Source organism: Crassostrea angulata, chromosome 4 (assembly GCF_025612915.1).
Source record: "Crassostrea angulata isolate pt1a10 chromosome 4, ASM2561291v2, whole genome shotgun sequence".
In the NCBI taxonomy this organism is placed as follows: Eukaryota; Metazoa; Mollusca; class Bivalvia; order Ostreida; family Ostreidae; genus Magallana; species Magallana angulata.
In genome coordinates, this window is record NC_069114.1 from 7,546,074 (window position 1) to 7,573,937 (window position 27,864).

At 32.3% G+C, this 27,864-nt stretch overlaps 1 protein-coding gene across 1 annotated transcript in view; it reads left to right on the forward strand.

Moving 5' to 3' along the window:
- Positions 1–27,864, forward strand: part of LOC128180618 (uncharacterized) — a 37,098-nt gene that overhangs the window by 5,479 nt on the left and 3,755 nt on the right. Inside the window, exons 4-10 of the mRNA XM_052848752.1 lie at positions 3,962–4,019; positions 4,277–4,410; positions 4,504–4,617; positions 4,800–4,901; positions 8,411–9,044; positions 10,245–10,819; positions 27,122–27,363. Of these exons, the coding sequence (XP_052704712.1) occupies positions 3,962–4,019; positions 4,277–4,410; positions 4,504–4,617; positions 4,800–4,901; positions 8,411–9,044; positions 10,245–10,819; positions 27,122–27,363 (1,859 nt within the window). The remainder of the gene's footprint in view (positions 1–3,961; positions 4,020–4,276; positions 4,411–4,503; positions 4,618–4,799; positions 4,902–8,410; positions 9,045–10,244; positions 10,820–27,121; positions 27,364–27,864) is intronic.

The following is a 27,864-nucleotide window of genomic DNA, read 5'->3' on the forward strand; positions in this document are numbered from 1 at the left end:
CACGAAATTACGTCCACACGAACCTGTAAAATTTAAGTCATCCACGAAAATTGGCCCCCACGAAATTTAATGATTCCACAGTATTCTGTATATATCTACTCTCTGGGGCCCTCTCTTTATACAATAAATAATGTGAAATCTACATCAATTTTGATAGTTTTTCAGACACGAGTAAATAAAAACGACATCTTTAAAACAGTTTCCATATTTCTGACACATTTCTGTTGTGGGGATAAAGTAATTATCGCTATTCCTAAGAATATCACAGCGGAAAATTATTCTGGTTTGTACGCGAAGTAAATAACAGTCATTTAATTATAATGGAGAAGACAAATAAATTTTTTGAATGTTTTTAATTTGATGAATTGAGCACATTGAGGTACAATTTTCTTCTTCACATCTACACATGTAGGGTTTTTAAAATAAAAAACAATAACTATTATTTTTTTTTAATACAATAACTAGTAAGTACTTAGTAGTTGATGAAAAAAATGTACCTATATGCTCTCATATATTTTGATCGCTTTACAAAGTGGGGGGGGGGGGGGCAGAACGAAAATATAGGGATTTGGAAGTTAACAACTTTACAGTATACCTCTACCAAATATTTAGTTTTATATCTTGCGTAGAAATTTCTTATTCTGGTAAAAAATAATATTTCATGAAGGTACAATGTCAAAGATTATATGTATACAAAATAGTGTAAAATTCGAATACTTTACAATATTTATTTTTTGTTTTTCTACCGAGGGACCATATGACACAATATCTTTTGAACGCCCATTGTTGCTCAGGTGAGCGATGTGGCCCCATGGGCCTCTTGTTGAGTTAGAGCATTCAAATTTTAGAATAAGATGTATCTTGTTAAGTTGTACAAATTTGTCAGTATGAACGTTTTTCTATATCTTATCGTTTTTAAGATATTTGACCTCAAACTTGAGAAAAGGGGGGATAAAAAAACAAAAAAATTCAAATGATCTTAGAAATTTAAGAAGACGCCTTAATATTGTTAACGTAGTAGTAGGTAACATACATGTTAAGTCTTAACAAAGAATATGTAGTACTTCCGGTTTTATGGGTTGATGAAAATTGTCTATAGGAGTTTCAATGTTAAATTGAAATCACGCGTTCCACGTTTTCTCAAAAAGTTTTCAAGTTAACATTTCAATATTTCACTAGTATAATGACACACACAATGCGTAGACCGGAAAAAGTTTTGGGTACATTATTTTGAAACATTAGGGATCTGGAGGGGTTAACGTTCAAAACAGCCCTTTTGTTGTAACTTTTTTATTTCTCTTCCGATTTTTAAAATCTTTTCAGACTATTGTTTGGAATAAAGAGTACAATCTAAATATTTCAGACCGAGGGCCACTTTCTGACTCCTTCTAGGGGTTTGAAAGGCATAAAGATGACAATTTGTTTGAATTTCAATTTTTTTTAGAATGAGTTATTTCGCTTTGCTCTAAGAATATAGAGCATAAATACTGTAGGCATACCAAATTTGGTGTCCGGGGAATGAATACTTACTTCAATATGATTTTTTGAAAATATCCTTCTGGAAATTAGAAGTGAAGCTACCTGTAAAGTTAGTTATCTTTCTTTTTGCGCATTTATAGGATACCCTAAACATATTCCAAGAGATGATTTATCTACTGTTGAAAATGTAGGAGGAGTTCGAGGAAGAAGGTTTTTTGTGAAAAACGTCATTTTTTACCAAGTATTTGACCCCCAGGACTACCAGAGAATTTTTGAAACCTTTTTACAAAACAACATGACACCCCAAATCAAACTCTAAGAGTTCAGATTGCTGGTTTATAAGGTGTAAGAGCAGTTTGAGAAAGTAAAACGTGACAGACGGACGGACGGACGGACGGAACAGAGTAACAACAATATACCCGAACTTTCTTTAGAAAGTGCGGGTATAATTATTAATGTTTTTCTTACGTGGCTTTCATAATGATACATGCCATATCTATTTTTGCAAGCAGAAATTAACTTTAAAACACTATTCATTATAAACGGAAAGCCAATCTTAAAAGAAATATAATTTTTTCAGACGGGCATCTTTCATAATTATTTAACAGCCAGACTTTACACCTTTCAAGAACAAATTAAATCAATACTTTTTATATACTGTAAAATCAAAATTTCTAATGCAAAGTCTGAAAGCCATAATGAAAATCTTATCGAACCTGACAACTAATAAAACTTTCAAGCCCTATCTTTAAGTATACCCTGATTTTGTTTTTATTCTTTTTATCCTTCCGAATTTGGGTAACATTCCGAACTAACCCCTAGAAGACGATAGCGCGATTGATTTTTTTTTGGGGGGGGGGTGTTAGTACCAGCATTCTTTTGTTTCGAAAATTTACTATACATATTAAAAAGCCTTTGTATATGACAACTCATAAGAAAAGCAATTCCTATGCAAATATAATTTCAGAATCAATTTCTTTCAAGTGATTTAAAATTGGACACGATTTGAACCCCAAAAATTTAATCATTATTATCTTCAATTTTATATATAGAATGGTAAATTGATGCTTTATATGCTTGACCAAATTTTGGAGGTCAAGATACAAAACAAGATACAGAGTTTCTCAACCACCACCCCACCCCTGGCAAGTCATTTTTGCTTTCTCACTGGCTCCTTTGAAAATAAATTGAATCATCATTAAAAATTCCTTGTATTTCAAGGGTACTTTTTTTTCAGCGTAGGATTTCTCCTGATACTTCTTTGCTTGGCATCAAGCATTAGTTCTTTGCTTGGCATTGGTAATCGATTAAATTGCTTTGCATCGGTGACCATTGATTTTAATTTGATTTTGTTTGAAGCTTGTCTGTTTCGTATTTCGTATTTTATCATGGTGTAAAAAATTGGTTGTTCGTTTTGCATTAACGTCTTTTTTTTACCCTTTCCGCCGCCCATACCTTTCCCTTCACTTCTTAATTAATGGCGGAGTCTTTTACAAAAAGATACGAAACCAAACTCAAAAAAATTGACAAAAACAATATGTCTCCCCTTCGAAAGAAGAGACATAATTAAAAGAAAATTTTTAATATGGTGATACATGTAAGCAAATGAAGTAAACATTAAAGTAGTTGCTTTAAATCTACACTCTTGCCATTCAAGTTTCCTCATACTTAACAATTCGCCTTAATACATGCAAATCAACAAATATTTAATCTAAAGTAAGCGTTTTCCATCGTTTCAATGCATTCATACTGCGAGTGGATTCGTAACGTCTTGTATGGAACTTTCATGCACTGTAAACAAGACCTTTTTAACAATTTTAAAATTACATGGCCAACTATTCCCACGTGTAATTAACAAAAACATTATTTTTATAAAATGTTCTTTATGACTGAAAGAATACTGAAACAAATATTTTTTAAAGATGTTTAAATGGTATCCAAAATGACTTTACCATCCAATTCGCAATTGTCGAGCTGAATATCCGGAGTAAAATTGTAATCTATGTCTTTTCATTTCCCAGGTAATTCTGATCGTAGTGGTTTTATTTTTAATTTCAAACGTGCGGATGCATAACCACTTGCACTTTGAAGTCCGTTTCTTGAACTTGACAAAATGGCAAGTGACCTTTTTAATTTCCTATTTAACATCAACTGTGTTATCAATTCGGATACAAAGCATTTCTTTATGCGAAGGCCAACAAAGTAGCATGGAGCAATTTTCTCGTGCATAGTGTCAACGTTTGAACTATCTGTAAACTGTAAATTTCAAAATATTCGCAAGGAATTAAAATCCGCGTAAAATCGAGGAAAGTACATATCGCGGATTTTAAAATCTCGTGTTTATTTTACACACAGATGTAAACTAAATGAGGTTTGGCGTTCGAGATTTTATACTCTCGCGATTTGATGCAAAAATGTTGAGTCGCGGAATTAATTACTCGCCTAATAAAAAGATTGTGCAGTATCTACTGGTATTTTACAGACCCAGCTTGTATATCTATTGGAAATGGTTGTTTCCTGGCCGAACAATCTTGTAAAAGGTAAGTTGAATATGTTAGAAAAACATGATAGTTTTCAGTAAAGTCTGACTTAATATTTCTTTTATCTAATTTGAAATCATTTTTTTTTCTCCAAATGGCTTTATAAATATACACACATTAAAACATGTAAAATACATCAACATTATTGTACCCATTTCTGGAATATCCATCAAACTCAACCATTAATTATTGTTCGTGTAAATAAGTGTATAACATTAATGATGAGCATTCCCTGTAATGGGTTTAAATGTTTACAGTTCTCAAAACACAACTCAACGTATCAATACATCAGGAAATGAAAAAATCGACTGGCTCTGGGTCGGGATAGGGATAAGCATCATTTTCATTCTTTGTGTTTCATCCTGTATGCTAAACCTCTACTGTAAAAGAAGTAAGTCTTTTATAGTATATATTGAAACGTCATAGTGTTAATTAATATCGATTATTCTCTATAATATATCAAATACACTTTCTGTAATGCTAGAATTTCCAATTTGCAAAAGAAGCACTGATATAGAAAGTGCATCAAATAAATTGGAAGAAAGAAAATCACTTATTACAGACACAACAAATGAAAAAATGGATTCATCTAACGAAAGTAAGTTTGCATTTGCAATAACATCATCTTAAAGATAGATTAGTTTAGTAAACATGAAGATATATTAAAATGGAAGTTTAGATATCGATCAAAAATGATTTACACAATTCAGCATTGAATGCCGTATCTCACATGTATAAAGTTATCAAACTGTTTAAATATTTGTAAAATTAATCTTTCAGTTTGCAAAATACGTATTGATGGAAAAGGTGTAGCTGAATTAGAAGAAAAACAATCACTTGTTACAAACAATGAGACGGAGAAAATGAATTCTTCTTCTGAAGGTAAGCATGCAAAATTAATGCACAATCATGCATTTTCCTGATCCTATCTCTATCTATTTGGAGGTCCGTGTTGCTCTGCTTTGAATTTGTATTTCGTTTTATGGATTTTTGAGATAATTAACGGTTTGTTATTGACATTTTTCATGTAAGGGCATAATAAGGATTTGACTTTTCACCAAATTTAACATTTGGCGCTTAGCATTTCACAACATATCATTAATTCATAGGTTCGAGGACAAATTTTTACCATGAGGGTGATTATGTCACCGGGTTAACAGGTGTTTGACTGTCAATCAATTTATTGAGCCTCAATATTTAGAGTGCTTGCAGAGTATGTCAGAGGCCCTTGGTAGGGAGGGACTTAACCTCTAACCACCTGTTACACATGTTTCATCGTCGGAAACCCACGGTCGGTCTCGCTTCTAAGAGAAGCGAGACCGACCGTGGGTTTCCGACGATGTACATGTTTATACCGATATCATATTCTTATGCGTAATGTTATGCAGTTGATTACCATATGCAATCATGTGCGCTCTCTGTTAATCTTGTAGGTTGCTGAAATAATGTAGCCCTCTCCCGATTTTTTTTGGGGGATGGGGGGTGGGGGTGGGGAAGGGCTTCAACTTCATAGGATCTCAAATCGTATATGAATGACAATAAAATTTGCTTTTCTTGCCTGAATTTAAACATTGTAGTTGTATATGGCATAAATCAGTCCAAAAATACCAGGTAAAGCCCATTTATCGGTAATTTTTCGTGTATGTCACAACGTACAACATACAAGTCGAATTTGTCCGCCATGTTTACTGACCTTGATCGGTTTTATTTTAGGACATAAACTGAATATAGGAATTCTCCTAGTTTAAACATAATTAACGCGGTGAATATGAATTTTCCTTTGTATACAATTTCCTTAAATGATGTTTAGGTGATATAACGAGACAAGATCGCTTCTTTAAAATGACATTAACGTTATCAAACATATCAACACTCTAAGCGTTAATCCCATAAAATCACACGAGAACCGTAATAGCTGCTGAAAAAGACGACTGGTAAACACGCTGATATATTTTATATGGTTTTGATTTTTATACGGTTATTCGGTTCAACCTGTTAAAAGATCATTTTTTGTAAGAAAGTCAAATCAAAGTACTGAAGTACCGAAAGCTGGGCTCTTTCGGTGTTTCTTTTTGCATATTGTGTAGTAAAGTCTCTCTCTCTCTCTCTCTCTCTTTCTTTCTCTCTCCCTCTCTAACATGCTTTTAAAGTCGGCTAAGCGTCAAATTTTGTCAGCGGCTATAAACAAAAATATGTCTGTTTAGTAGAAAAAATAACAACAGTTGCTGCCTTGAATTTTGCAACAAGCGTTATATATTTAATCCTATTTCTTCAACGCGAAGCAAAGTAGTTCATGGAAATTCATGCCATTGTATGTGTCCAAAATGCATAGTCTTATTTTTAAAACACGTTATTAATAAGAAAACTAAAAAAGATAGACAGTTCTCTCGATATAAAAAAAAACAAAAACAAATTGCCAACACTTTTGACAAAAGGTGGCTCTTTGTGTAACTATTTGATATAGCGGAAACCTCTACTTTGACGCTGTTTGATTTTTTGTTTACTTTTGAAGTTGTGCTATTTATAGTAACATTGGCGATTTGCTTCTCTTCAGCCAGGACTCTACTTTGAGCAGAGCCCGCCTAAAAACGATATTTTCAGACCGAAGTAAGCCGCATGAAAAAAAAAATTGCACCATTACGGAGATCCCATGGAATTGTAGCTCTCTCCTGTAAACATCAGATATAAAAAAAAATCGGGGAAGGGTACATCATTGCAACTATCTTGTTGGCCGTACATGTGAATGAGGACGACAAATCTTAATTATGAAATAAAAATATCCTATTTCCATTTAGCATTTGCCACGAATTAACGTTCGCCAACATTTTTACCCTAGATTTATAAACTCTATATAGATAAGCGTTTAAGTATGACACGGAATAGTTTTGTGCAGATATTATATAGTTAACAAGACTAAGATTTTAAACTTTTTTTATATGAAGAACAAATACGTTGCCAAATATATTTCAAATAAGATTTCTCATGTAAACGTATGAAACTTGATTATACATAAAAAATGATAATAACAAACGCCAAATTCTTATAGACCAACGTATATCTGAATTTAGCTTTAAACCTCATATTCATTTGTTTACATTTCCAAATATTTTATTGAATGTTTAAAAATGACCCATGATTAAAACGGTTATTTTGAAAAAGGAAAATTACCTACTGATAATAATTTTCTTGGTATTTTGCCCAAGACCTAGGTGGTGGTATAATTTCCCTTATTGTAATAAGTTGAATAATTTCGGGGGAGTAGTTGACTGTGTGTAAGATACTAATATTCGTCCGCAAAACATTCACCAAAGACGATAATCCTACCACATAAGATGAATTTACTTTTAGCAACGTCTTTTTATAGATAATCATATTCATAATAATCAATTTTATATATGTTATGGTTATTGCTTATCTAACGTTCAGTGAAACGCTTGTGTTGATCTTATATATGAATTAAAATGACCATAACAAACTGTAAACCATCTCAAAAATCCATAAAGCAAGATACAAACTCAGAGCAAAGCAACATCGACATCTCAAACGATAGAGATAGTGCCTAAGAGGAGTCGCATCTCCTACTGACTTGTTGCACTAGCTATTTGCTCATTGTCAGTGTCATAAAAACCCCCCAGAAGAAACCATAGTAAATCCGTGTATAAATAATGATCTAACAAGTATGCAAAACATCAGTCGGCATGCCTCTTGATGAAACAGTGTACTTCCAACAACTTGTTTGTTAGTAGTTTGCTTCGTTTAAGAAATTATTCGTATATAGAGCATGCTCAAGCATAATGAATTAATCATTTGTTTTTTCTTGCAGTAGCTTGATTGTTTACAACTTTGTCTTCAAAAACTGTTGTCTATCAAATATTTAAGCGTATTTTTAGTGTCATATTCAGAGTATTGGTACATACGAATGATATTCTTTTCTTTTTTAAACAATATTTTTATCATAGTGAAAGTCGCTAAATTATTTAAGAATATAATATGATATTATATGAAGAATATTCTTAAAAACCTGCTGATTGTACACACAATCAGCATGTTTTTAAGAATATTATTGAGAATATTCTTTAGAAGCTAATTCTTAAATAATTTGACGACTTTCTTTATGATAAAAATATTGTTAATAAAAAGATAAGAGTATCCTTCGTATACATGTATGTTTACTTTTTTAAACAATATTTAAAGAATATATGGGGAAGGAACGTTATCGAGCCCAAAAGAGAAAATACTCTCTTCCATGACATCTCTATAAAGTATAATTGATATATCATTTTTGATAAAGGGTATTACAAAGAGCGTGAGTTTGGCAATACATGTACCTTAAATCTATAATTATATCTGTTTAAAGGTTAACAAATATTTTACTTTTTCTTCCATTGTAGAATCACCACTTGAAAAGGCCATATTTGACCAATGGACAAAGGATGATTTTAATTTTATTTCAACTAAGGCATGTGAAGAAGTAGAAAAAATGATTAAAACAAAGAACCTGGTTATTGTGGCTGGTCATTCAGGATCCGGAAAATCGGCCATTATTCAACATATTGCGCTCCAATACAGAGAAAAGGGTTGGATCATAAAACGAGTAAAACGTGCAGAAGACATCGTGAATGAATATTTTTCAAGTCAATTGCAAGGGAATAGAACCATGTGTGTATTAAATGATCCGTTCGGAAGAGAATCTTTTGATGAATTATTGAATAATTCGTGGCAAACATATGAAGAAGAATTAAGGTTATACTTAGAGAAAGCAAAACTTATGATATCGTGTAGAAACCACATTATTTCCGACACGAGATTGACACGTTATTTAGCTAATCAATCACATATCGTAGACATCGATGATAAAAAAAATAAATTATCCTTTGATGAAAAACGGCAGATTTTGACAAAATATACATTTGGTATGAATTTACCTAATAAAGATTGGGATAAGATTTTTGGAGTAGAAAAGTATTTTCCGTTATTGTGTAAATTATATTCTTTCCAAGAGGATAACAAAAATACAGGTATAGGGTTTTTTACAGAACCCGTCACAATGCTAAAGGAGGAAATACTAGGGTTCAGAACAAAGGACAAGGGTAAATATTGTGCTTTGGCTCTCCTTGTTCTTTTTAACGATACTCTTTGCGTAAATGATCTTTTAGAAAATAAAGACACGGAAAACAAATTCAAACACACGTTAAAACTTTGTGGATTACCAGAGAACATACCACCTTCAGATATAAAGGACAATCTTGACTCCCTGAATGGTTTTTTCGTCAAAACAATTGGCGACACTTACCATTTTTATCACGATTTTGTGATGGAGGTTACAACGCATGTGTTTGGAACATATTATCCAAAAGAAACAATAATTTACGCTGATATCGGTTTCCTCAGAAAAAGGGTTCGATTAGAAGATGTTGATAACCACGACGATTCATTTACTATTAACCTCAGTGACAGATACGTACAAGTACTTGGAGAAAGGCTTTTTATTGAACTGTTTGGAGAACGCCTGTTAGATGTCGTACTCAATCCCTGTCTAAGGAATAAAAAAATAATAAAAGTACTGCAGGAAAAAATAGCAGATCATTCCGTAAATCTACTTATGTTTTTTGAAAAAAAGAAACTTTCAATTAATAAACAAAAGCTTGATCAGACATCAAAAAACTTACTCTTGACCAAAACCTCTTTTTTAAATTTTGAAAATGAAAAATCGGCACTTTTTTGTCTGATTGTATTTTGTCATACACAACTATCACAGAATATTTTGAATGCTTTCCAACAAATGCAACCAAATTTCTCAAGCTATAATTCTCCTTGTGTTTACCTTTATTCATCGGAATGTAAACAAATGCAATCCAATTTTTGCAGCTCTTGTCTTCCTGCAGTGTGTTGCAATGGTTCAACAGAATTGTTTAACAATCATTTTAAAGACCAAGCAAAAGAGTTTTTATGTACGACATGGGGAGGTTTATTGTCTATTCACATTGCGTCTGTGTTCCATAATTATCAATTACTATTTGAGATGATACAGATGGGTGTAAATGTCAATATAAAAACAAAAAGAAAAGGCGGTTGGACCCCATTAATATTAGCAGCTGGTAACAATACTCAGGAACAAAGCGACTATTACCATGGAGAATCAGGTGCAATTCGAAGAGATAAAACTGTACACCTTTTATTGAGCAATGGAGCAGACATTAATTTATGCAAGGAAAACGGTGTCAGTCCTCTCAACATAGCTTGTGTAAACGGTCATGATAGCACTGTAGAACTTTTACTAAGTAAAGGAGCAGACATTAATTTATGTATGGAGGACAAAGCCAGTCCTCTTTCTATAGCTTGTCAAAACGGACATGATAGCATTGTGCAACTTTTACTGAGTAAAGGAGCAGACATTGATTTATGTAAGGAAAACGGTGCCAGTCCTCTTTACATAGCTTGTAAAAACGGTCATGATAGCATTGTACAACTTTTACTGAGTAAAGGAGCAGACATTGATTTATGGAAGGAAAACGGTGTCAGTCCTCTGTACATAGCTTGTAAAAACTGTCATGATAGCATTGTACAACTTTTACTGAGTAAAGGAGCAGACATTAATTTATGTATTGAGGACAAAGCCAGTCCTCTTTATATAGCTTGTCAAAACGGGCATGATAGCACTGTAGAACTTTTACTGAGTAAAGGAGCAGACATTAATTTATGTATGGAGGACAAAGCCAGTCCTCTTTCTATAGCTTGTCAAAACGGGCATGATAGCATTGTACAACTTTTATTGAGTAAAGGAGCAGACATTAATTTATGTATGGAGGACAAAGCCAGTCCTCTTTCTATAGCTTGTCAAAACGGACATGATAGCATTGTACAACTTTTACTGAGTAAAGGAGCAGACATTGATTTATGTAAGGAAAACGGTGCCAGTCCTCTTTTTATAGAATCTCAAAACGGACATGATAGCATTGTACAACTTTTACTGAGTAAAGGAGCAGACATTGATTTGTGTAAGGAAAACGGTGCCAGTCCTCTTTTTATAGCTTGTCAAAACGGACATGATAGCACTGTACAACGTTTACTGAGTAAAGGAGCAGGCATCAATTTATGTAGGAAAGACGGAGCGAGTCCTCTCCATATAGCTTGCCAAAACGGGCATGATGTCACTGTACAACTATTACTGGATCATGGGGCAGATATCAATTTATGTAACAAAGACGAAGTCAGTCCACTTTACATTGCTTTTGCTTGGAGACAATACAAAACTGTCAATATCTTATTAAAAAGGAATGCAGACACAAGTCTTTTTAGTGGTCTCAATCCTACTTATTTGGATTTGTTTGATAAAAATGATAGCACCATAATGTTTTTGCTACGAAAAGACAACATTTATAAAAACATATATGACCCAGATTCATATTTTTCCCTTTTTGTATTTTGTCACGTTGAAAGAATGTCGAGAGCATTATATTTTATTCATTTTTATAATTCATAGTCTAGTAAATGTCTCTTATGATATTTAAGCCACATAACACACTCTGCAGACGCTCACGGACGCGTTTTGAAATACTAAACCTTACACCTGAGTGTGTAGCAAATTCCATATTTCCGTAATACGTACATTTGGTTTTGGTGCAAACTAAAAGGGTTTGATCTTAGACATTTCATATGACGTCCAATGCTACATGGACTCAAAATGTGTTTGCTTATATCGATGATTATCATATATTCAACAAATTTATGTGTTCATAATTGCCATGTTATGTTTACACCTGTATATTGGAAATGTTTGTTTAAAAGCAGCACATTGTTGTATCAAACTATTTTTGTCTTTCAGAAATTGCATTATTGACAATCACTCATATAGATGAGCATTATTAACGTCGACAATATACCACTATCTCTTCCTCTTGTTGTCTTTTCCTCTTTTTATATAATTAAATGGAAACAGAATGAGTGCAGTTACCACAAGCAAAATTGTTTATGGACAATGTGGAATTTTGACGATTTGTCTAAAATTATGTCCTTCACAGAGGATTATTAAAAAGATCATTTTTCTTATTATACTGTTTGTTGCATAATGTTCATGGTTGATTAGTATATTGGATTTTTGCACTGTGCAATCATGGAATGGACAAAACGTCAGGAACTATCTACATGTACCTAGATGGTATGCAAGACATAACTTCCATGTTAAAAATTCATAACTTCAATGTTAAAACATTCAAGCAATGTAAAGCCTCATGTTCTACTCTATTTTATTTTCATGCAAACAACTAATTGAATGCTTATACAATAACATAGTATTTAGAATTCATAATCATGATTGGTCGTCAAAGATTATTAATATCATTTCAATATTATTTCTAATTGTTACATGTAGTTAAGTATTGTATTTTGATATATAAGATGTTAAATCTATATAATCGTCTATAGTGATTATATAGAAAATTTTTTTTCGAAAAAGTGAAGTAATTGGCTTTTATTTTACAGACTTCGAACTGACTACAATTTACGTTTGTGAAAATAAATATTTAGACACTACTGTTTTCATTCTCAGAAGAATCTCTAATTCAGAAATACTATGCCACAAATATATTGACGTCTGAACCAAATGCCATGGGGAAAAAAAATATATATATATGAAGTTATTTGTTCTTTTGTTAATACATTTTGTGATGTTGTTGAAAATAAGGCAAATAATCTAAGCATGTTCATTTAACACCCATAATTAACATACATTTATTGTAAGGTGTTGTGTTTGGTAAACAGTCATACTGTAACAGAAAACATATGACACTTGCCAGCAGTCTCACACCTGAAACCATGGATCATATTCAGGATCCTGAATACCTCAGAATTAAAAGGGACATCTCAATTAGTTTAGTCTGACACATACCTTTAGAAAAAATGGGGGAAAATGCATTTGATTCAAATGTCTAAAATACATTTATGGGCTAAATAAAGTCTTAAAAAAAATTGTGTGTTTAGGGTAACACGGATGGAAAAATTAGGTCAGGTAGGAAGGGATTTTTTTTTATTTTATCATATTTTTTCTGCATGAATCCTTAGAATGTTTGTTTGTGTCATATTTGAAAACAGATTTTTTAATAGAAATAATATGAAATTCACAATCGGATAAAAAAACATTAAAAATGGTAGGATCGGGGCATTCTTGAACGTTAGGTCGGGTTACCCTAAACACACAACTTTTTTTTAGGCCTAACTAATGAGCAAAAATGACGAAGTTTCATTTTCTAAAGAAGAATTTTAAATACAATCCAACCTTGTTATCTCAGACTTGTTTTTTTAGACTAGATACGGCCGAAAAAGTATTCTGAGATATCTAAGCCAGTTCCATAACAGTACAACTTTTAACTAGTCCATTTGTTTACTTCCACTATCATCCATATGAATGAAATCCATCTCCATATTTCTAGCTATAGATCTGTGTTTCATATACACACTTTAATCAACAATGCAAACATGAATGAGTCAAGGTTGAATTACCTAGATATAAGACTTGATCCAAACACTCAATCCTGCTCCAAAACTCTTCACCTCATTTTGCACCTGAAACCTATTGATTAGATAAAGCATCCGAACCTATGGTAGTGTAAAAAAAACTCATCAGCAATCCAGGTGTAGTAACTTAATTGTTAATTTGATATGGCCATCAAAGGACATTTCCTCAAAAGTATTTAAACTGATTTCAAAAACCTGAGCTCCTTCAGCATCCAACACATATGGCTCATTTTAACAACCCAAACCTGTTAAGTGTATCGGGATTACAAGGTGCATCACCCATTCAAGTAAGAAAGGACCAACAATAACATATATATAGCTTTTAAAATACACAGCAATAACACAGATATAGCTATTAAAATACACAGCAATAACACAGATATAGCTATTAAAATACACAGCAATAACACAGATATAGCTATTATAATACACAGCAATAACACAGATATAGCTATTATAATACACAGCAATAACACAGATATAGCTATTATAATACACAGCAATAACACAGATATAGCTATTATAATACACAGCAATAACACAGATATAGCTATTATAATACACAGCAATAACACAGATATAGCTATTATAATACACAGCAATAACACAGATATAGCTATAAAAAAACACAGCAATAACACAGATATAGCTATTAAAATACACAGCAATAACACAGATATAGCTATTATAATACACAGCAATAACACAGATATAGCTATTATAATACACAGCAATAACACAGATATAGCTATTATAATACACAGCAATAACACAGATATAGCTATTACAATACACAGCAATAACACAGATATAGCTATTAAAATACACAGCAATAACACAGATATAGCTATTACAATACACAGCAATAACACAGATATAGCTATTATAATACACAGCAATAACACAGATATAGCTATTAAAATACACAGCAATAACACAGATATAGCTATTATAATACACAGCAATAACACAGATATAGCTATAAAAAAACACAGCAATAACACAGATATAGCTATTAAAATACACAGCAATAACACAGATATAGCTATTATAATACACAGCAATAACACAGATATAGCTATTAAAATACACAGCAATAACACAGATATAGCTATTATAATACACAGCAATAACACAGATATAGCTATTATAATACACAGCAATAACACAGATATAGCTATTATAATACACAGCAATAACACAGATATAGCTATTAAAATACACAGCAATAACACAGATATAGCTATTATAATACACAGCAATAACACAGATATAGCTATTATAATACACAGCAATAACACAGATATAGCTATTATAATACACAGCAATAACACAGATATAGCTATTAAAATACACAGCAATAACACAGATATAGCTATTAAAATACACAGCAATAACACAGATATAGCTATTATAATACACAGCAATAACACAGATATAGCTATTATAATACACAGCAATAACACAGATATAGCTATTAAAATACACAGCAATAACACAGATATAGCTATTAAAATACACAGCAATAACACAGATATAGCTATTATAAAACACAGCAATAACACAGATATAGCTATTAAAATACACAGCAATAACACAGATATAGCTATTAAAATACACAGCAATAACACAGATATAGCTATTAAAATACACAGCAATAACACAGATATAGCTATTATAATACACAGCAATAACACAGATATAGCTATTATAATACACAGCAATAACACAGATATAGCTATTAAAATACACAGCAATAACACAGATATAGCTATTATAATACACAGCAATAACACAGATATAGCTATTATAATACACAGCAATAACACAGATATAGCTATTATAATACACAGCAATAACACAGATATAGCTATTATAATACACAGCAATAACACAGATATAGCTATTAAAATACACAGCAATAACACAGATATAGCTATTATAATACACAGCAATAACACAGATATAGCTATTAAAATACACAGCAATAACACAGATATAGCTATTATAATACACAGCAATAACACAGATATAGCTATAAAAAAACACAGCAATAACACAGATATAGCTATTATAATACACAGCAATAACACAGATATAGCTATTATAATACACAGCAATAACACAGATATAGCTATTATAATACACAGCAATAACACAGATATAGCTATTAAAATACACAGCAATAACACAGATATAGCTATTATAATACACAGCGATAACACAGATATAGCTATTATAATACACAGCGATAACACAGATATAGCTATTAAAATACACAGCAATAACACAGATATAGCTATTAAAATACACAGCGATAACACAGATATAGCTATTATAATACACAGCAATAACACAGATATAGCTATTAAAATACACAGCGATAACACAGATATAGCTATTATAATACACAGCAATAACACAGATATAGCTATTATAATACACAGCAATAACACAGATATAGCTATTAAAATACACAGCAATAACACAGATATAGCTATTATAATACACAGCAATAACACAGATATAGCTATTATAATACACAGCAATAACACAGATATAGCTATTATAATACACAGCAATAACACAGATATAGCTATTAAAATACACAGCAATAACACAGATATAGCTATTATAATACACAGCAATAACACAGATATAGCTATTATAATACACAGCAATAACACAGATATAGCTATTATAATACACAGCAATAACACAGATATAGCTATTATAATACACAGCAATAACACAGATATAGCTATTAAAATACACAGCAATAACACAGATATAGCTATTATAATACACAGCAATAACACAGATATAGCTATTATAATACACAGCAATAACACAGATATAGCTATTAAAATACACAGCAATAACACAGATATAGCTATTATAATACACAGCAATAACACAGATATAGCTATTAAAATACACAGCAATAACACATATATAGCTATTATAATACACAGCAATAACACAGATATAGCTATTAAAATACACAGCAATAACACAGATATAGCTATTATAATACACAGCAATAACACAGATATAGCTATTATAATACACAGCAATAACACAGATATAGCTATTAAAATACACAGCAATAACACAGATATAGCTATTAAAATACACAGCGATAACACAGATATAGCTATTATAATACACAGCAATTACACAGATATAGCTATTAAAATACACAGCGATAACACAGATATAGCTATTATAATACACAGCAATAACACAGATATAGCTATTAAAATACACAGCGATAACACAGATATAGCTATTATAATACACAGCAATAACACAGATATAGCTATTATAATACACAGCAATAACACAGATATAGCTATTAAAATACACAGCAATAACACAGATATAGCTATTAAAATACACAGCAATAACACAGATATAGCTATTAAAATACACAGCAATAACACAGATATAGCTATTAAAATACACAGCAATAACACAGATATAGCTATTATAATACACAGCAATAACACAGATATAGCTATTTAAATACACAGCAATAACACAGATATAGCTATTAAAATACACATGTTCCCAAATCTTTAACCTATTCCGAAAACCTAATCTTCTTCATGTACCCTAAATAATTACCAGTAGCTCAGAATCTATCTGTAAAGCCCTTAATATGTATCTCAATATGTATCATCTAATTAAGCAAGTCTGCTAAAGTCTATAATTTTGCTATTCCTTACCCTTTAAGATGCTGTAATTTATCTAAAAATGCAGTTGTTTCAAACCAGTGTGAAAACAATTTGGATGGACAAATTGGGTACTTTGACGATTTCTACACGTTAAAAACCTGCAATTTAGAGCGCATAAAACCCTGTCCTAATTTTGGACTGATTAATTTTATTTTTTAGCAAATTTTGTACAAATATTTCAATTAAAACAATTCAATTATTCATAAAAACTGAATTGATAATATATAGTTTTAGTTATATGCAAGCATTTTGAAATATTGTTGTTTAAACTTTGGACGATTCGAGGGCCTTACAAGGGGTTCAGAGTTTGTTGTAGGTTTATATCCCACATATAAACAATTTCTCAGGATACTTTGAAAACTGCAACGCTCAACATGTAATATGTTATATGACTATAAAATCTTGTTAGAAAAGGGACCTGATTATAAAAGGAAGAATATCCAGGGAGATAGATTTTTATTCATACAGGATCTTCTTGAATCATATTACATTGTCCAGATATTTTGTATTATTACTCTATTACGCTAATTTTATCATACCTATTGTTCCTCATGTAAGCGATGTGATCCAATGACCTGTAATTATCGCAATTATTCCCAGGGAGTTTGGATAACATTGCTGAGCAGACTGATTCCGCATAGAGCTAATTACCAACCCTCCATAGAACACCACAGTCAACTAGTTTTTCAAAACATTCAGATGAATAATATTTGATTGATCTCCCTTTTACCTATAATTATAACAAAATAAACCCTATTTTATTTAGCTGTATAACCATAAGTTCGCATGTATTTGATACTATTTGTAAATTTTGTTTCATCATGAATATAATTTAAAATTCATATTTCAATTATACTTGTTTTTACATTTGAAAATACATCTCTTTTTTGAAAGGGCTGGATAGTTGTCGCCATTTTTAGACTCTGTTGATCTCCTTAAAATGAAGAGCTCAGTGTAAAGATATATTGGTCTGATATTGGCCATTAGCTCTTATATATATTGTTTATTTCCCTTTATTTATTATAAATGATGTCCAGCTATGGTCAGAAGTGAGAATAATATTCATGTAACGATAAAACTAAGAAATTCCAAGGAGGTTCAAAGCATTATACAAATATCGACTGGGATTGAGGGCAACATGTTGCCCAGAAGCACAGTCAACATTTGTTTTGTGATATGAAGAAACAGACCACAAATTAAAAAAAAGGATTTGAAAACAGGTCCGAGTTCGTCGTATTTTTTTTCAGTTAAACATAGGATTTATGAAATCAATTTAGAGCAAAGTCTAATTCCATGACGTTTTTTAAATTTGAATAATTATCAATAAACCATTTTCTGACAAAACGTTTTTCTACAGACAAATTATAATGATCCAAATCTCTATCAATTTCATTTGCCCTTTCTAAGTCTAATGTTATATTCTTTAAAAATTTGTCTTCAGTGCACATTTTCAGTAAAAAAAAAGGTTACCAGCAGTATTGTGGACATGGTCATGGTCGCAAACTGTTACAAACTCTCCTTGGTAAGAGTACTAAACAGTTCCTCAAAATCTAGTCTTTTATTATGTTTTCAAAAAGTTGGTTTTAACACCCTGGATAAATTCAGTGAGGAAAATAGAGTTTTCATCTTTGAAAATGTCCATATTCTGTACATGTACATTTACATAATTTCATTTGTTCTAGCCGAAAAAAATCCTTCTTTAACACTGGTGATGTTATTTCTAAATAAAACCTCTGCGAATGTCATTTTATCTTTCATCTTCCTCTGCAGTGATTGTAGTTAAAATTGACTTCTTTCTTTATTCTTTACACATTAATTATACAAATATTAGAGTTATATACACATATTGTATACAGAACATTTTGCTGCTTTTATCTGACGTGCGACCATTCCTCGTCGAGTGTCATTTCTCGCAAGTGTATTGTCATGCCATTTTATCAACATATACAATTATAAACAAAATACGAAGCAACCATGCTCTGGCGAGAAATATTTTTTTCCATATTGTTAAAAAGAGTTAGTAAAGAAAATAATTAAATATCATTGTCCGATATAAAGTTATACAGGTGAAACAGGCTGAACCAAAGTTCTATGGTTGATACAACAACATTGTCAACAAATTAAATCTTTCACTAAGTCGCACGCTGATTGATGTTTTTCATACTTGTTGTTAGACAATAATTACATGTAATCACCTAATTGTTCCCAGTTTTCTTTTTTTCTAATTACGAAAAAGAGCACACGGCGGGTGTGACTGATCATCAGAATATGCTCACTCCTTCATGGCACCTGATCCTACTTCTAATTTTATAGATGTTGCCCTCTCCTGTCTTAATTTTTTCTTTCGACTTTTGATTTTGAACAGTGTTCGTTATCACCACATGTCATTTATAATTGACAACATATTCGTTCTTGTTCAAAGCGTTGCAATGTATAACCATTTGAAAACATATAAGAAAACTGTCAATAAATCACTGATTTTGATTGAATTCCAAAAAAGCGTCAGTTCTGACGTCATATACTGCCAGTGAGTGCAAATAAAACGAATATTTAGTAAACAATAAATTTTATATCAACTCTTTCAAGAAATAATGAAACAATTTATCGTACCTGAAACACTTTATAAAATGGCGAATTAAACCATTTTAATCGGACTTTGGACTTTCGGTAGGATGGATTAATCTTTTCTTGCATCAAATGATATTAGAATGACGCTGGTTTCAACTGAAATATGCACGGATAGCTCAAACAAAAGACAAATCTTGATGGAAATGATTACAATGACCAATGGCCGATTGTCTAACAATGGAATAAAACAGCCTACATCACATTGTTGTTTACCAAGTCCACAGCTTTTATTCAAATGTCACCAACAACATCAAAATCGATGTAAACTGTATAACAATTATAGTTACAACTGATTCTCGATTGGTCGAAGTTCTTATGACGTAGGACAAACTTAAAGTGATCAAGAGTTCCTGTTTTTAAGATTTTTGAATATTCGGGGCTGATTGACGGGCTTTGAATTAAGTCTTTTCGGCTGCTATGATACTGCAATTATTTGAGTGCAAACATAACCTTATTGCTTTGATGATTAAAGTTTTATTTTAGTGCTAACCTCACGCATTTACTTTAACCAGTTCTTTTTTCAGTTGAATATACATATCTGGATATTTTGAAAACTAAATAGAAACAAATATTGAGTAAAGTTTATTTTTTATTTTGGGCATGATATAATGAACAAATTGCTCAATAGTAAGTACAACTGGACTGCGAAATTATTTGTCGTAAAACATAGGCAATGCGTATCCCCCACAATACTGATACTTCACAAGCTGTAAGAACTTGTTCAGCAATAACCGTTATAATATCAGTTTTATATTTCATTAAGCTAAGACTTTGACTTTAAATCATAAAGACAAATAAATAATTTGTCATTTTTTACTGCATCTCCAAATTATGCCAAGACGGTCGGTGTTTATTACACATGCATAGATACGGCACCGGTATGGTCAATCATTGAACAATAATTACTTTGCAAGAAAAGCGTTGCCTGAATAAACATCCCGTTACAAGGGTAATCCGTCTTACATCTGGGGCCATTTAAATGACCAAGTATAGGTGTAAATAAGGCAATACTTGCATATACACAGCAAGTACGAAGTATCAAGTAAACACAAGATTTTGAATAACGGGACTGCATTTTGACTTCATGAGATCAAGAATTCGAGAAATCAAGAATAAATTTGCTTTGTTAAATAAGGAAAATATCGGGAAGGGAGATTCACTACAAGCGATCACCAACTTCGAGCGATTGAAGTTTGAGCATTTAAGAGTCACCTGATCTGAATTAAGGTGGAAGGCTAAATCGTCACAACATGTATGACTTCCGTTTTAAACGCCATTTTGTTCCGGATTGATAACATTATGTTGTGGTACAAAATAGCTATACACCATTTAATTGAACTCTTCTAACGAGGGAGATGATATAGGAATGAAATCACCAATACCTAAAAAATATCTCAATTTACCTCGTGGTTAAGGGTTTCAACTAATATTGATTATAAGCTGTTTTGTACGGAAAACGTGATACCTAAATAATATACTGTTTCCCTGCTATTGGCAATACAATTGTGTCATGTCATCTGCAACAGTTGATCATACATATGCGACGGATTATCGATAAAGGTAAGCAGATATAATATTTTGACTTAAACTATATATGTATGATTAATATACATGATAAACTAAAATTAAAGTACTGTAGTACGCTGGTACGATCTTTTGAATTGATCCTAACTTTCCAAATTTAAAACAGTTGCAGTAAAAGACTTGCATTTAAATAGATATAGCTGGGTAGCAAAAGCAGTGAAAGCCCGGATTTTAAGCCAGATTAGGGAATCAAAGAATTCTTAAAATGAGCATTTTTTTTCATTTCCACACGTACATGTTTATCACAATGGAAATTAAATGTATGTATTAAAATGCGTATGGTTGTTGTTTATAATTACTTTGGTACATGAAAATGAAAAAGAAATAGAGTACTAACTTTTTGTCTCAAAGATTTATTAAAATATATATCTATAATGCATTCATCAAAAATATAATTTTTCAGATTCAGACATTATCATAAGCACTACTAACCTTATATCTACATATTTAGCATAGTGTTGGTTTCTTATTGCTGTTTTTAGCTCACCTGAGCTGAAAGCTCAAGTGAGCTATTCTGATCACATTTTGTCTGTCGTCCGTCTGTCCGTCTGTCCGTAAACTTTTCACATTTTCAACATCTTCTCAAGAACTACTGGGCCAATTTCAACCAAACTTGGCACAAATCATTCTTAGGCAAAGCGGATTCAAAGTTGTGAAAATTAAGGGCCACATCCGTTTTCAAGGGGAGATAATTAGAAATTAATGAAAAATTTCGAGATATTTTCAAAAATCTTCTTCTCAAGAACCAGAAAACCAGGAAAGCTGAAACTTGTGTGGAAGCATCCTCAGGTAGTGTAGATTAAAAGTTGTGAAATTCATGACCCCCGGGGGTAGGGTGGGGCCACAATGGGAGGTCGAAGTTTTACATAGGAATATATAGAGTAAATCTTTAAAAATCTTCTTCTCAGAAACTAATCAGCCAGGAAAGCTGAAACTTGTGTGGAAACATCCTCAAGAAGTGTCAATTCAAAGTTGTGAAAATCATGACCCCTGGATGTAGGGTGGGGCCACAATGGGGGCTCGAAGTTTTACATAGGAATATATAGAGTAAATCTTTAAAAATCTTTTTCTGGGAAACTAATCAGCCAGGAAAGCTGAAACTTGTGTGGGAGCATCCTCAGGTAGTGTAGATTAAAAGTTGTGAAATTCATGACCCCCAGGGGTAGGGTGGGGCCACAATGGGGGCTCAAAGTTCTACATAGGAATATATAGAGTAAATCTTTAAAAATCTTCTTCTCAGAAACTAATCAGCCAGGAAAGCTGAAACTTGTGTGGAAGCATCCTCAGGTAGTGTAGATTCCAAGTTGTGAAATTCATGACCCCCAGGGGTAGGTTGGGGCCAGAATGGGGGGATCGAATTTTTACATAAGAATATATGGAGTAAATCTTTAAAAATCTTCTTCTCGGAAACTAATCAGCCAGGAAAGCTGAAACTTGTGTGGAGGCATCTCCAGGTAGTGTAGATTTAAAGTTGTGAAATTCATGACCCCCAGGGTTAGGGTGGTGCCACAATGGGGGCTCGAATTTTTACATTGGAATATTTCGAGTAAATCTTTAAAAATCTTCTTCTCAGAACCTAACACAGGATGAATGACCATCTTTAAGTCCTCCCTAAAGATAGCTTAAAGGTGTTTAAAGGTAGCTTAAAGACGATCTTAAAGCCACCTTTAAGCTACCTTTAAGCTATATGTATTGCTTAAAGGTGGCTTAAAGAAAGCGTAAAGATGGCTTAAAGGCAGCTTAAAGACTATCTTTAAGCCACATTTAAGCCACCTTTAAGGACAACTTATAGGTCCTTAATGTCCAAACTTCTTTAAGCCACCTTTAAGCCACCTTTAAGCTACCTTTAAGCCACCTTTAAGCCATTAAAAAAATTTTAATTCAATATTGTGCTTAATTTCCATCAAATTGTATTAACTTTATGAAAGAAAAGGTATTAAAACGGTTTTTGTTCTAGAAAGAAAAGTGAAAAAAAAACACATAAAAAAAAACCGGCCACGGCGAGAATTGAACCCGGGACACTTAGTTTACTAGCATCACGACACACCCTCTGCGCCACGGCAACTTACATATAAATGTGCGTTTTTATATCATATATATCAGTGGATATTGAATCACTGTATTGAATGCGTTTTCATGAAAAGATTTTGACAAACCATTCAGTTTGTAACAATCAATTATATCTAATTTATAAATTACATGCATGCATGTATTTAGAATGAAATACGGAACTTGGTCTTCAGTGAACAAAAATATATTATACCTTAATGGAAACCGTTAGGTTCACTATAGTAGGCTTTTAATCTTACATGTAGTTAATAAATTTAAACCGAGTAGATATACGTTCATCTTATTTATAGCTAAAAAAATGTAAGAAAGAAAATGAAATCATTTCTTTTATTAAATGCATTGATACTATTAGGGTATTTGTTCAATTTCCCGCAATTTCCCGGTTTTCATGATCGCGGCGCCGTTCCAATATGTTTAAATATTTACATGTAATTGTATGTACATGATTTATAAACTATCAATTCTATAACAAACAAAATTACCAATTACCGGTGACGTATTTACTGCATGTGGCAATTGCAAATGACTTGTACATACAATTGTATGATGTGCCAGGCCGGGTATATTTGACATATTTACCCTTATACATATATTTAAATAATCAACCCCTATTTATGATCACCGGTACATTAATTAATTAGCCTGAAGATTTTACTCTTACATACATGTATCGTTAATTTGTAGACGTAAATTAACTTTTGTTCATTAGACTTATCGTATACTCGTACATACTAAGATTCGACGCCTTTAGAAACCCTGACGTGCACCTGGACACACGACACACCTGTTGTGTATATCTTGTATATTCTGTGTTAGTTCCAGGGGTTTTCCTAAGTTAGACAAACAATAGACTTTAATTAGATATACACAAACATGCACCTGGGCACACGACACAACTGTTGTGTATATCTTGTATATTCTGTGTTAGTTCCAGGGGTTTTCTAAAGTTGGACAAACAATAGACTCTAATTAGATATACACAAACGAACAAAACTATGTCTAGACAAACAAAGCAGTAATATCCTGCCCGATATAACAAAGGCAGTTGAGAGTCTTTTCATCTTTAACATGTATCTGGCAGATCTAGAGTTAGAAATAATGAAAATTGAAAAAAAAAATACAAACCTTAAACCGATTAACAAATTAAATCATGCATTTTTGGTTCATTATCTTTATTTTGTTTAATAACCGGAAGAACTGAGAGAGAGAGAGAGAGAGAGAGAGAGAGAGAGAGAGAGAGAGAGAGAGAGAGAGAGAGAGAGAGATTTTTTTCACCGATTAATTTATAATAGGAAACAAACATACTTTAATTAGTTTTATGCACATATTAAGATACAGAGACTGCGCTCATCCCTACAATAATTTTGAAACCCCCCAAAAATTATAAAGAATTTTATAACGGCAATCTGTGTCCATCGGAGCTGTGCTGAAAATAGCGATCTGTGTTTAATGGAGCGACGATTAAAACCGCCTGGAACACCCCCCCCCCTTCCTTGGAAATTATATTATCACTCGGATGACCCCCTCCCATATCTATAAAAGAGCTTTTACATTTAATATATGTTTTTATTGTTCAGCTTGATCAATATTGACTTAAAGGCCACTTAAAGACAGTGTAAAGGCAGTGTAAAGAGAGCGTAAATGCCACTTAAAGATGCTTAAAGGTGGCTTAAAGGTGGCTTAAAGAAGTTTGGACATTAAGGACCTATAAGCACTTGCTTAAAGGTGACTTAAAGGCGGCTTAAAGGTTGTATAGCCTTTAAGCTCCTTTAAGTCACCTTTAAGCCACCTTTAAGGACTTGCTTAAAGATGGTTTTTCGTCCTGTGTAATCAGCCAGGAAAGCTGAAACTTGTGTGGAAACATCCTCAAGAAGTGTCAATTCAAAGTTGTGAAAATCATGACCCCTGGATGTAGGGTGGGGCCACAATGGGGGCTCGAATTTTTACATAGGAATATATAGAGTGAATCTTTAAAAATCTTCTACTCAGAAACTAATCAGCCAGGAAAGCTGAAACTTGTGTGGGAGCATCCTCAGGTAGTGTAAATTCAAAGTTGTGAAAATCATGATCCCTGGGGGTAGGGTGAGGCCACAATGGGGGGGGGGGTGTTGTGTTAAAGTTTTACATAGGAATATATAGAGTAAATCTTTAAAAATCTTCTTCTCAGAAACTAATCAGCCAGATGATTCTTTATAATTGTTAAGACTTTGGCGTTAGGACAATTCTACGGCCTCACAAGAAGGTTCAGAGTTTGATGTAGCTTTATATCCCATATATAAACAATTTTTCAGGATCTTTTTGAGAACTGCAATACTCAACATGTGATATGACTATAAAATCATCCTGTTAGAAAAGGGACTAATGATTATAAACATAAGAATATCCAGGGGGAAAATGGATTTTATTTATACAGGATCTACATGTATTATTGTACATTGTCCAGATTGTTTGTATTATGACTCCATTAAGCTGATTTTATCATACCTATTGTTCCTCAGGTGAGCGATGTGGCCCATGGGCCTCTTGTTTTTTGTCATTTTTCTTCGTGATTTTTATTATTTAAAAAATTGGTCCAAAGATATTTGAGACCATGTAAAATAAAGAAAGACAACTTGTAAACAGGATCTTTCATACCAAGATTTTTGAAATAAATCAGTATTTCTTTTAATTTTTCAATTTCATTAAATTTCTTTTTCCCCCATCTCTTTAACCAACAAATACTGTTTTTATTTTCAGATTTTTGTGGGATTTCGTCCAGAAATTTACCTTAAAATGTTTTTTTTAATAATTTAGTTTCAGATTTATGTGGATTTCAATAAAAATCATACAAACTTCATTCATGATTGTTTTGTTTTTTTATTCCTAAACTTTATTACATTTCACTTCCATAATCATTTTAAAATGTTTAAAGATTTTTTACAAATTAGGGTTATCTGGAACCAATCTGATATTTTAAAAATTCTTTAAAAGACAGAGTATTGTACATTGAGGTATATTATTGTTGACTACTTTGCCTAGTAACAAATGCATGCTCCAACACTTATTTGGTGTAGAGATCATCCTTAATACAGATTTAATGGGGTAACAAAAATATAGTTTTGGCAAGAAGAAAAAGTAATCCGGGACTCAGGGACTTCTAGAATCATTCGGCAAAATTCATTTAAAAGCGATGATGATAACTACTGTAACATCTTGTCGATATTAAAAAAAAATGATATATAGGTGCTTTACGTTTTGAAAGTTATGTCAAATGATGTGATTATAAATCGATATTTCGGGGTAGGAAGGCAGGCCTTTAACTTAAACGAAAAAGGTGAATCTAACGTGAAAATGCGCCTCGTGAAGAACAAAAGCCATTGTGGTTTGCTATTCTGTTGATAGCTCATGGTTCAAAGAAATATAACCCTGCGTATATTTGTGATAAAACTTAAATTTATCAAATTTAGATTTGTTGACATCTTTTTGAAATTGATTCCAATACTGCAAATATCTTAATTCACATTAACGAAGCAGGTGATAACATAAGTTTTTTAAAAATTGATTCATTGATCAATTTATTGTTTACAGGCGAGGTTGGCAAGGAGATGTACATTGTCAACAGAGGGAGATTACACGTGGTAGGCGACAACGGGAAAACGGTGCTTGCTACCCTCAAGTCGGGGAGTTACTTTAAGGAAATCAGCATTCTAAATATGGGTACTTCCGGTAACCGACGGACGGCCTCTGTTCGCTCCGTGGGCTACTCGGATTTATTCCGGCTGTCCAAACAGGATCTCTGGGATGTCCTTAAAGGATATCCCGCAGCTCGGGTAAAACTCGAAGCAATAGCAGTCAAAAGACCGAAAAAACGGAAAAGATTCCAATTGAAAAAAGTACAATTTAAACATGTTTTAGGAAAACACTTTCCTTATAAATGATAATAAATAGAACTAAGACATACATTTTTGTTGCTTAGAAAAAGAAGATAATTTATATATGTGTATGTTAGAAACCTTTATCTCAGAAGAGAAAAAAAATACCTAAATAATTCACTTGCCATTTAATGAAAAATAATTGATATTGTGAAAATGACGATCGGATGGCTGCAAAAATGGTACCCCTATTGTACGGGATGTGGAACACAGACTCTCTGAGCTCGAACTACACATGTGTCAGAGCTCGAGTCAGGCTAGTACTTCGAGTCACGACGAACGAATTGAAAGATTCGAACCTGTGAACAGAGAATCAATCATTTAGAGAATTAAAACGATCTACCACTTATTATCGAAGTTTATGTTAAACTTTGGAATTCTATGATATAGTTTGCGCAT